This window comes from Ranitomeya imitator, chromosome 2 (genome assembly GCF_032444005.1).
Source record: "Ranitomeya imitator isolate aRanImi1 chromosome 2, aRanImi1.pri, whole genome shotgun sequence".
Lineage (NCBI taxonomy): Eukaryota > Metazoa > Chordata > Amphibia > Anura > Dendrobatidae > Ranitomeya > Ranitomeya imitator.
Genome location: NC_091283.1, coordinates 739,436,341 through 739,448,705, shown reverse-complemented (window position 1 = coordinate 739,448,705; position 12,365 = coordinate 739,436,341). Strand labels below are relative to the sequence as shown.

Below are 12,365 nucleotides of genomic sequence, written 5' to 3'. Positions count from 1 at the left end.
GCATATTTCTGGCAGGTGACAGGTCCTGTTTAAACCTCCTTACACAGCTACCTTGACCTATAGCTCATTAGATTATTTTCTTTGGGTTTTGCCAGATTACGGGTCCAATTGTTTGTATTGACTCTATCTAGGAACCCTCTTTACTTGTTATCAGTTCAATTTTTTGATATTTTGTTATCTGCAGGGCGAAGTAGGAGAGAATGGTATGAAAGGGGAGAAGGGAAGCCTGGGAGATAAAGGAGACAAAGGACCTCTGGGTTTGCCAGTAAGTATATATTACATGCATGCTATGTAAATTTTTCATCAACAATTTAAAGTATAATCACAATGCAAGCTGCGATTGAAAAGCTTTCCATCAAGACATCCTGGGGAAATAATATAGATTCTAAGTTTGTTTGTTATTCACCCATGTTACCATTAAAAATCTTGTATGCTCTGACACCTATCTTTTCCACACTCGTAAATTATAAATGTGACAGCTATGCATTGATACCAGTACTGAATTCACAGCTCAAGAGACTGTAGAGACAGGTTATCAGGTACCTTCTGTGCTTCAAGTTATCATAAAAAGATATACTTTTAATATCTGGCTGGGACTGAGCTGCACGAGTGACTAGTCATGCAGGCAGGATCCCGGCGGCTTCTCCCTGCCTGCTGACAGTGGCTGGCAAATCATATGCTAATGTGGGCAGAGGCTTGTCAGTCAGTGTCAGCGGTCGGGGAGGAGCCACCAGATACCCGCCTGTGCGACTAGTGTACAGGCCAATTCGGTCACCCAGCAGCTATTAAAAGTATGCGGCATTTCAGAGACAAACACTCATGGTTGGGATGCTACAGCCAGTGGCTGATACACGCTGCCCATGGTTTGGACAGTAGGTATCAGATGTCAGGTTCCACGATTACATGGGAATGCTCTTTTCAGGGATTGAGGGTCTGTTAAATATGAATATATTTGATTTTATATCACAGTAAAAAACTAAGCATTTTTCTCTGCAATTATTGAGCTGCTATTGTGCTTGATTATTTTGTACTACATGTGGTTTTTAATTGCTTCAGCTAATAGTAATATTTTAGTGTGACAATGGGTTATGCTAATGATAAGCATGTTCTGGTACAGAAAAAGTGATATGGTTTAACCCTCTAACTTCACATTCTGGTTGTTTGGCATGTCACTCACATGCTCTTGTTAACTAAATAATACAATGATTGGATTTTCTTATAATAATGGCTTCCAAAAGCATTGATGCTAAGTACTCGAAAGTAGCCCAAAAGTGAGGTCTTTGTCAAATTAAAAAAAAAAGCTTAATACATCTATTTTAGGACTTAAAAGGGGTAAAATAGAATTAGAAAAGCATTCTTGATTTCTTCTAAAAACATCTCCTGGTGTTAGTGTAATATTGCACCTCAGTTCCATTCAATTCAAAGTCACTAAATTGCAATACTCCAAACATCACCTTTTATTACTGGAAATCTAGGAAAGAAGAGACTTATGGCAGCATTTAAATAAGGATTTTACCATCTCTGTTCCGATGGCTGGTCAGTTGTGATGCGACTAGGGACACAGACCCCTGAAACATATTATAATTGTTTAAAGGGGATCTACTGTATCACCAGGTTTATGCTATCTTATATGAGAGCAGCCTGACGTAGAGAGACCCCAATTTCAGGGATGTGTCTCTTACTGAGCAGCTTGCTGTAATTTTGATCAGATCACTGTTTTATCATCAGGAGATTATCACTATAGGACTAGTAAACCTGCTGCCATGTAGTCCTCTATATTAATGAATTCTGTATAAACACGCCCCCACCACTGATTGGCAGCTTATGCACAGTACAGGTAGACAGCTGCCAATCAGTGGTGTGGGTGGGGTTAATCTGAGTTCTAACTGTAGCATTCTATGATTCTATGATCCCATCAATCTTATTTTAAAAGAATTTTTGGCACTATAAGTCCTTAAAGGGCCACTGTCACCCCCCCTCCAGCCGTTATTAACTAAAAGAGCCACCTTGTGCAGCAGTAATGCTGCATTCTAACAAGGTGGCTCTTTTAGTTTTTGGTTCATGTATTCCCAAAATAATGCGTTTTGAAACTTATCCAAAATACCTGTCTTTATCCAGGGAGGCAGGTCCTCACTCCCCAGCTTGAAACGCTACTCTGCCGTCACTCAAATCTTCAGGGGCTTTCAGCGCCGCCCCCTCCGCGCTGTTTTCGCTTCAAAACTGGCGCCTGCACTGTGTACTACTGTGTTGTGCAGGCGCAGTAAGCTCTGGCCATCTGACGTCCCAGCTAGGCTTGCAGACTGCGCCTGTGCGGGCAGTGCGGCCACCCACCTGGGGAATCCCTGCCCTGCAGTGTGTTATGCATTATGCACAGTGCGGGGCTGGGATTCCTGGGCATGCGCACTGCGTGTGTCAGCCACTCACCCAGGTCCCCCCGCTGACACACGCAGTGCGCATGCCAAGGAATCCCAGCCCCGCACTGTGCATAATGTATAACACACTGCGGCACAGGGATTCCCAAGGTGGGTGGCCGCACTGTTCACACAGGCGCAGTCTGCAAGCCTGGCTGGGACGTCAGACGGGCAGAGCTTACTGCGCCTGCACAACACAGTAGTACACAGCGCAGGTGCCGGTTTTGAAGCGAAAACAGCGCAGAGGGGGCGGCGCCGAAAGCCCCTGAAGATTTGAGTGATGGCAGAATAGCGGTTCAAGCTGGGGAGTGAGGACCTGCCTCCCTGGATAAAGACAGGTATTTTGGATAAGTTTCAAAACGCTTCATTTTGGGAATACATGAACAAAAAACTAAAAGAGTCACCTTGTTAGAATGCAGCATTACTGCTGCACAAGGTGGCTCTTTTAGTTTATAACGGCTGGAGGGGGTGACAGTGGCCCTTTAACACTACAGGTAATTCCAAAATGAATGAATTTTACCAAGTCAAAGCCCCTCCCTTCTGTAACATCACTTCCTGCCCTCCCACTCATACTGCTGGTAACATTGACAGCACTTTGCTCTTTTCAGATGCTTTCCTTTGTTTTCTGGTACAAATGCAGGAGGGAATACTATGAAACAGAGCTCAATGCATTACAGAGATTATAGGTAGAGTCAAGAGAGTGGGTGGGCAGCGCAGGAAGCCTGTGTGGATCTGCTTCGGCAGTAACTGAATGATGTCCGAGAAGGAGTGTCATCTTTGCAACTTCTCTTTTTCAGTTCATGAGCGTGCAGCCATTTTTTAATTGCAAGTAGTGTGAAAGGGGTCATGCGGTACTAAATAAATCGTGACCTTTCTGTAGGATTGGTCATCAATATGAGATAAGTGGGGGACTGACTCCTGTTACCATTGATCTGCTGAAATCTGCTACGGCAGTGGTCAGACATAAGCAATGTACAGAGCAAAACATAGCAGACCACCCGTATATTGTTTAGTGCCGAATACTGCTGTTCATCTCCCATTTACAGAAAGCTCATTAATTCTTTAGTCTCGCACAATATTTTTAAGGACTTATAGAGTTTAGTATGGTCAATTACTGTAACAGGTCTATCTTATTACAGTATGTTTGACATATACCCAAAGTTTTACATTAGCAAAAAAATACCAAGTAATCTACATTTCACACAGCTCAAGCCTAAAAACCTTGAAAATATCATATGCTTAGATTTCCATACTTGTCCTTATCTAATTATTGAAAATGTGACCATACCTAATGTCTATGTGCTATAACTACACACATTACTTTTAACTTGAATCCTTTGTTGTCCTTGATTGTAAGGGAATATAAGTGTATGTATGTTTTTAGTTGCTGCTTCACTCACTTTCCCCTCCCTCATTGTCCCCCCCCTTCCATTCTCCTGTCCATTCCATGTGTATTTACATTCTGCCCTGGTGTCCAGGGTGCCTCAGGTTTAGACGGCAGAATTGGTCCACCGGTGAGTCCTAACTCCATTGAACTAACCTTCCTACCTTCCTCTCCTTATACCTTGCCTTGCCCCATCTGCTCTTAACTGCAGCCTCTTCACTATCATATGGCTCCCCCCAACCTACAAGCAGCATTAAAACTCAGTCTTATTTACATTGCATTTTTATGATAGGTTTCAAGTTGTCTCCTTAAATTCTATAGAACATTGTGTTTGAAGGAGTTATTTCAAGTTTGTAAGTTATCCTATATCCTTTGGATAAGGAGTAACTTCCTGATCGCTGGGAGTAAGACTGGTGGGACCCCAACTGTTTTTGAGAATCGGGGATCTAAAGAACCCCAAAGGAGCTGTTGTCAATCATGTGAACCTCCTCTCCATTCATTCTTACTGGGATGTCTGGAGAGAGATATTTGAACCCAATGTTCAGCTGGTCTTCAACATGATCAACCACCTCGCTTTTCAAAGCCCCGATTCTCGGGATCAGTGGGAATCCCAGTTTTTGGACCTCCAGCACGCTAACATTTGGATGGGGATAACTTCCAAACTTGGTTCAACCTCTTTAAAGTAATGAAACATGCATACCATTTGATTCTCTTTTGCCAGACATAAAACAATATTGATAACCAAAAGTACAATCTAAGATGCATATATTGTGCTGGAGAAGACATTTTTTGCAATTTAAACCTGACTATAAATTGTTCTTGAGAATTCCTTCTACATTTAGCAGAGTCTGGCAGAAACCTAATGTCTAGTAGTGCTGTTCAAATGCTTGGAATTGATTTTGGATGTTACCCAGCTACTTGCTGATATTTTTCACTTGGTAAGCAGCACCAAAAGTATCTGTCCACCACAGTATGTACAATGGATCAGCTCGGTTTGCACTCAGATTTTCCAATAATATAAAATATTTAAATGCATCATTATAGATGATATCATTAACTTAGCATTTTAAGTCACACAGAAACAATCATATAATAGACATTTGCTAAAATGTATTTAATTTTAAAGCACAGTTGTATAACTACATCACCATGAACTTAAGATTTAGATTTACAAAATGTAAAAACTCTGCCTTAATAAATCTTTATATTGCGCTAACATATCCCGCAGCGCTTTACAGTTTACACACATTATCATCGTTGTCCCCGATGGGGCTCACAATCTAAATTCCATATTAGTATGTCTTTGGAATGTGGGAGGAAACCGGAGAACCCGGAGAAAACCCGCGCAAACACGGGGAGAACATAAAACTCCTTGCAGATGTTGTCCTTGGTGGGATTTGAACCCAGGACTCCAACGCTGCAAGGCTGCTGAGCTAACCACTGCGCCACCATGCTTTTTTAAAATTAGTCAGAATTCCGAAGGAGGGACCTGGATTTGTATCTGTTGGGCAATTTACGCCATAAAAGTGACATAAATTAAGACAGAAATGTATGTCCCTGTCCATACATCCTACCTTAGGGATTAAAATGCTAGCTTGTTTTACTAAATTAGACCTACTTTTAGTGGCTATGGATCCATGTAATGATTAATCTTTTTAATTTTTTATCTCAGTTTGAATTTTGCAAACACAAGAGAAACTAAATTTCCAATGGAAAATCTGAATCACATAAAGGCAATAAAGTTACAGCAACGATATTGTGTCTTCTAGGTGGCATCTACTTTGTAAACTTGTTAGTGACAACAATAGTATAAATTCGTTTTTTTAGGGCTCTTAGCCCACAATTTTTGATTTTACAAAATTGACATGGTGCTGTGTTCCCAACAAACAATTCAATGTTTTTTTTTTTTTTTAATGATTCAGCCAAGTTGTCTGAAATTTCATGATTAATATTTTTTAATGTGGTGAAACTGTTGCTGTGTTACCTAAGGTTCCGGTGTTGAGGATATGAGAAGACTAATGTGTTGAAATTAAGTACAATATGACAATAATAATTACATACTGAAGAGCTGACCACATGGATTGGTTACTATCGCACGTGTTTTTAGTATGAGGGGAATCATTGTAGGATGTAAAAATCAAACTATGACGCCTCACCTTTTGATCTATAAAATGCATCCATTTCTGCAGCATGGTGATTTTCAAATTGCATGCTAAGCTACCTTCTTGAAATGATGCAAGCCCCTTTCCTTTTTTAATAATCCATTTCAATATGTATTAATTACAGTGCTTAAATATGTGACTAAACCAATATATCTGTCCAGTTACCATTTTCAGCTTTGAGTTAGGATGGCATTTTTAAGTATTTGGAGCTAAAGATCATTGCTTATTTAAGATAAATGTTCAGGTCTTGTCTAGTTTTTCTCTAAGATGTTAAAAAGTCTCTTAGACTCAGTGCTGAAAATTGTAACTAGCCAACGATAACTCGATTGCCTGCCCAATGGACCTTGCTTCTACTCGCCTGTTTCCCAACTACTAAGACTTAAATATTGTCAACACGATAACAAACCATTTCTCTTTATGTAATAGGGGACCCCCGGACCAATTGGTGTTCCAGGACCAGCAGGACCAAAAGGAGAGAGGGTAAAATATTAATATTTTTAGGTTAATAACTACAAAAAAGAGGACTTTAGAGTGTAGCAAGCGTTGCGTTGGGAAAAAATTCTTCCTACTTTGAACATAGCTCTGAATTCACTTTTACTTCCCTGCCATAAGTCTACAAATGTTCCACAACCTCTATTTTCATGCATCCTCTGCACTCTAAAGTTCAGAAAAACAGTATAGTAGAGTGAGTTTACACAATACTTACAGTGTTGGAATCCGTATATTCAGCCCTCTTTTCTATACATTACACAGGTACACAAAAAAAAATATTTTTCAGGTGCAAAGGTTGATTGAATGGATTTAGGGTATTTTCAGGGTGCTGAATTAAAAAATTCCACTAATTTTGCTGAATCGGTTCTAGTTTTTGAGATAATTCATGCATGGAAATAATGCATTCCCCTAGCCCGACTTGTGTGTGATAGCAAATGCAATAGCTTTTGGTCTTTTGACTCTTTAATAGTGTCTTAGGTAATGAAGTATCACATATACCAGTAATTATTCTGGATTTCAATTTTGTACTCTTACAATGCAATAAAAGCGACTTTTTGCAGCCGGAATTCTACTGTAATTATTATTATTATTATTATTATACATTTTTATAGCGCCATTTATTCCATGGCGCTTTACATGTGAATACGGGGCAAATATAGACAAATACATTAAACATGAGCAGATAACAAGGCACACGAGTACATAAGGAGGGAGGACCCTGCCCGCGAGGGCTCACAGTCTGCAATTATTTAATTAACTATTAAATATCTCAGAAACTAGAGCCAATCTGGAAAAAACAAAGACATATTTACAATTAGCACCAGAAACTTAATATAAAACTGAACAGACATTGTTGGAGCTGAAGTCACCAGTGGTTAATGTCTGTTATAGATTAAATTTCCCATTTCCATATAAACCATTTTAGTGTAACTCCCATATTACATGGTTTAGCTTGTCTTAGTAATTACAGCATGCCATAATTAATACAATTACCACAGATCTCGAAAAGGTTACCTTAAATTAGCCTGTGAAATGTGAAGTCACCTTTATCTTCTTAAAGAGCACCTTTCACCAAATTTTTCATGTTTAACTAGACACAATGTAACTGTCGCTACAGAGTGGAATAATACCTTTTTTTTTTATTTAGCCTCTCCGTTGCAGGTATATTAGCAATCAAAGTACTTGGCACTTAATAAGATAATTATTGTTAAGTCCAAGTGGGTGTTATCAGAGTTTTCACTAGAAGCATGTACTTCTTCCCCCGTATGATGTTGACCAATCATTTACCAGGCAGGCAGCAACATTCAAAAATAAAAGCACATTCCTACCATAATTTGTAACATAATTTAGTACTCCTAGCAACTTGTAACTACTCAGAAGTGAGAGCAGAGCTGTCTGCCATTAAATGCCTCACACAGGCATAGGCTACCCTAAGCTATGGTGAGGGCATGTCCTTTTTTCCTCTGAGTGTTCCTGCTTGCTTATGATTGGTCAACATAATATAGGGGAAGAAATACAAGCCCCCAGTGAAAACTATGTGATAACACCTCACAGCACAGCTGTCGGCTCCTTCCCTGTCCCTAACACTAGGGATACTTCAGATGGCGAAGATGCCAGGGCCTCCACCCTTGCCTTATCTCCTGAATTAGCCCTTCGTCTGTTCTCTTTCCGCACCCAGGGAAGAGGGGCACTACTATGCACTGTAGTACAGCAACCCGACAAACAAGGCAACACAAACACAAAACTCCAGGCATACATAATATTCACTCACATATAACAGAAGAATGAATTGGGGAGTGGAGATGTAAAGCACAATAGAGGATAGGGAATTACCACACATACAAACCAAGCAACAGTCGCTGATAACTCCTTCAACTGTATTCTCATATGAACGCCTCTCCCTCCATTAGCCATGCAGCAAATGCTAACTCTGACAAGTATTTGCAACAGAGCCCAGATTATAAAGGGGAAAGGAGTGGCTAACCATGCTCTGCTGTGACCACAGGGATTGCCAACATGGCTGATTACCCCCTGTTCTGCCAGAAGGAATAAACAGATTTAAAATGAAGGAGAAGTGCTTCTCAGCGCCGGAGTAGGAGCAATCAGATGCTGTGGTCTTCTGGCTCCACACTGTTGCGGTAACCTAATGACAACACTTATTTGAATTGAGCAAGAATTAACTTATCAGATGCCAAATACTTTGATTGCTAATATACTTGCAACAGAGAAACAAAATAAAAAAAATGTGATTTGTTTAGACGTTACCATCTAAGTACATGGAAAAACACAAAAAAATGCCCGGATCACCTGAGATTAAAGAGATGAAGGTGGGTGAGTCAGGCAACTAACCTCTAGTTGTTGCACAACAACTCAGATCCCTGTGTAATTCATAGACGGCTGCTGCCGGCTGATCCTTCCTGGAATTGATGTGGAGATCATTTGTTTAGGGTAACAGAATCTGCTCCCATGGCGCCACTCTCTAGCATCAGAAAAACCCGCTACATGAGAAGAAATCCTACTCACCACCTCAATAAGTGACAGAACCAAGGAATTTTTTTAATGCAAAGTACATCAGTAACAAGGGTGGATCATCTAATTGTTTTAACGAAAACACTTATTTTGAACATGGGTGGAATTTCTCCACCCGCATCGGCCTTCTACAATGCAGTGGCAACATGAAACTGATGTTGTTAACCTAAATGACTCATCTCCACATCTAAGTACATAGATTCAAGAGTTCTACAAGAGTCTAAGCCTATATTAAAAAAAAGATTAAGAAGTGATGTGTATTTATATGATTTTCTGATTATACAGTTAGGTCCATATATATTTGGACAGAGACAACATTTTTCTAATTTTGGTTATAGACATTACCACAATGAATTTTAAACAAAACAATTCAGATGCAGTTGAAGTTCAGACGTTCAGCTTTCATTTCAGGGTATCCACATTAAAATTGGATGAAGGGTTTAGGAGTATCAGCTCCTTAACACGTGCCATCCTGTTTTTAAAGGGACCAAAAGTAATTGGACAATTGACTCCAAGGCTATTTCATGGACACGTGTGGGCAATCCCTTCGTTATGTCATTCTCAATTAAGCAGATAAAAAGCCTGGAGTTGATTTGAGGTGTGGTGCTTGCATATGGAAGGTTTTGCTGTGAAGTAAACATGCGGTTAAAGGAGCTCTCCATGCAGGTGAAACAAGCCATCCTTAAGCTGCGAAAACAGAAAAAACCCATTCGAGAAATTGCTACAATATTAGAAGTGGCAAAATCTACAGTTTGGTACATCCTGAGAAACAAAGAAAGCACTGGTGAACTCATCAATGCAAAAAGACCTGGGCGCCCACGGAATACAACAGAGGTGGATGATCGCAGAATAATCTCCATGGTGAAGAGAAACCCCTTCACAACAGCCAACCAAGTGACCAACACTCTCCAGGAGGTCGGCGTATCAATATCCAAATCTACCATAAAGAGAAGACTGCAGGAAAGTAAATACAGAGGGTTCACTGCACGGTGCAAGCCACTCATAAGCATCAAGAAGAAAAAGGCTAGACTGGACTTTGCTAAAAAACATCTAAAAAAGCCAGCACAGTTCTAGAAGAACATTCTTTGGACAGATGAAACCAAGAACAACCTCTACCAGAATGATGGAAAGAGAAAAGTATGGCGAAGGCGTGGTACAGCTCATGATCCAAAGCATACCACATCATCTGTAAAACATGGCAGAGGCAGTTTGATGGCTTGGGCATTCATGGCTGCCAGTGGCACTGGGTCACTAGTGTTTATTGATGATGTGACACAGGACAGAAGCAGCCAAATGAATTCTGAGGTATTCAGAGCCATACTGTGTGCTCAGATCCAGCCAAATGCAGCCAAACTGATTGGTTGTCGTTTCATACTACAGATGGACAATGACCCAAAACATAAAGCCAAAGCAACCCAGGAGTTTATTAAAGCAAAGAAGTGGAATATTCTTGAATGGCCAAGTCAGTCACCTGATCTCAACCCAATTGAGCATGCATTTCACTTGTTAAAGACTACACTTCAAACAGAAAGGCCCACAAACAAACAGCAACTGAAAACCACCACAGTGGAGGCCTGGCAGAGCATCAAAAAGGAGGAAACACTGTGTCTGGTGATGTCCATGAGTTCAAGACTTCAGGCAGTCATTGCCAACAAAGGGTTTTCAACCAAGTACTAGAAATGAACATTTTATTTAAAATTATTTAATCTGTCCAATTACTTTTGGTCTCTTTAAAAACAGGGTGGCACATGTTAAGGAGCTGAAACTCCTAAACCCTTCATCCAATTTTAATGTGGATACCCTCAAATGAAAGCTGAAAGTCTGAACTTCAACTGCATCTGAATTGTTTTGCTTAAAATTCATTGTGGTAATGTCTATAACAAAAATTAGAAAAATGTTGTCTCTGTCCAAATATATATGGACCTAACTGTATACTATATTGATAATGCTATATTATATTTCATAAATTGGTTTTACAGGGCAATAAAGGAGATCCTGGTGTTGTAGGACCAACTGGACCAGTGGGGCCACCTGTACGTATACTAGTAGGATTATATATATATATGTGTGTGGACTATGTTTTGGGGCCTATTTTTGTCAACAGTATATGAACCTGGTCATAAGCAACCTAGTGTCAGCTACTTGCTGAAATACTGTGTCATATTTTATTATTTACATGGCGTCATTTCTTTTAAAAACCACTCTTCTAAGGGATTGTCCACTATATTTATATTTATGATCCTTCCTTAAGAAATGTCATCAATGTAAGATTGTGGGGGGTCTGAAACCCATCATCTTCCCCACCAAGCTACCATTATCAAATCTTTCGGCTAGATGTAGACACAGATGGGGCAGAAAAGCCGCTGTATAATAGCTGAAGCTACTCTGATCAGATTATTATCTAGGTCATCAATGTCCAACTCCATTTTTTGTACCATAAACCTATAGAATTCTAGCTTGATCCATATGAGTGATATCCAACAGATTCAATGTCATGTTTCAAACTTGTAAGTAGAAGAGCATACATTGCGTGAACAAATATTAGACAAGTGAGTATTTTCATCATATACACATTTTTATGCAGGTTTTTTCATTCCAAGCTGTATAAACATGAATGCTTATTAAATGAAGCAGATCAGGTGATGTATTATTGTGTAATGAGGGAGGGTGAGGCCTAAGGATACAATACCATTTACCAAGGAGTTCAGACGTATTACGCAGCTTGTTTTCCTTTGGCAAAATGAGACAGAAAGAAAAAACTCTCTGAAAACTAAAAAAATTCCAGAGGAATACAGCACTCTTCAAATTTCTAAAATATTGGGGCACGATCACAGAGCTATCAGAAGTGTTGTTGCAAGTGTCAACAGAGTTGCAAAAAAGTGTTAAGAAAAAAAGATGAATATTAACTGCCGAAGATTTGAGAAGAAGAATCCAACGTGAAGCGACCAGGAATCCATTATACTCCAGTGCTCAGATACATGGCCAATGTAAGGAAGGTTGAAACCAGACCACAACTGAACAAGACACAGAAGTGGAAACATCAAGACAGGGCCAATAAATATCTGAGAAGAAGAATCCAACGTGAAGCGACCAGGAATCCATTATACTCCAGTGCTCAGATACATGGCCAATGTAAGGAAGGTTGAAACCAGACCACAACTGAACAATACACAGAAGTGGAAACATCAAGACAGGGCCAATAAATATCTGAAGACAGATTTTTTTTAAAGGTTTTATGGATTTATTAGATGAGAGTGACTCTTGACGAACCAGATGAATGGCCCCGTGGTTGGAACAGTAATGAACACAGAGGTGGAGGTAAGGTACTCTTTTGGACTGGTATTGTTAAAAATAGGTTATTGGAATCTTTTCGGGTCGAAGATGGAC

The 12,365-nt window shown here is 39.8% G+C and overlaps 1 protein-coding gene across 7 annotated transcripts in view; it reads left to right on the top strand.

The window, feature by feature from the left end:
* The window catches only part of COL13A1 (collagen type XIII alpha 1 chain), a 428,454-nt gene that overhangs the window by 376,397 nt on the left and 39,692 nt on the right, over positions 1-12,365 (top strand). For 5 of the 7 annotated variants that reach the window (XM_069753227.1, XM_069753224.1, XM_069753226.1 and 2 more), the window contains 3 exons: positions 185-265; positions 6,384-6,437; positions 10,958-11,011. In XM_069753227.1, coding sequence (XP_069609328.1) covers positions 185-265; positions 6,384-6,437; positions 10,958-11,011 — 189 coding nt within the window. Of the gene's footprint in view, positions 1-184; positions 266-3,889; positions 3,926-6,383; positions 6,438-10,957; positions 11,012-12,365 lie in introns of all 7 variants that reach the window. The other 2 variants (XM_069753230.1, XM_069753223.1) reach the window with 1 other exon arrangement.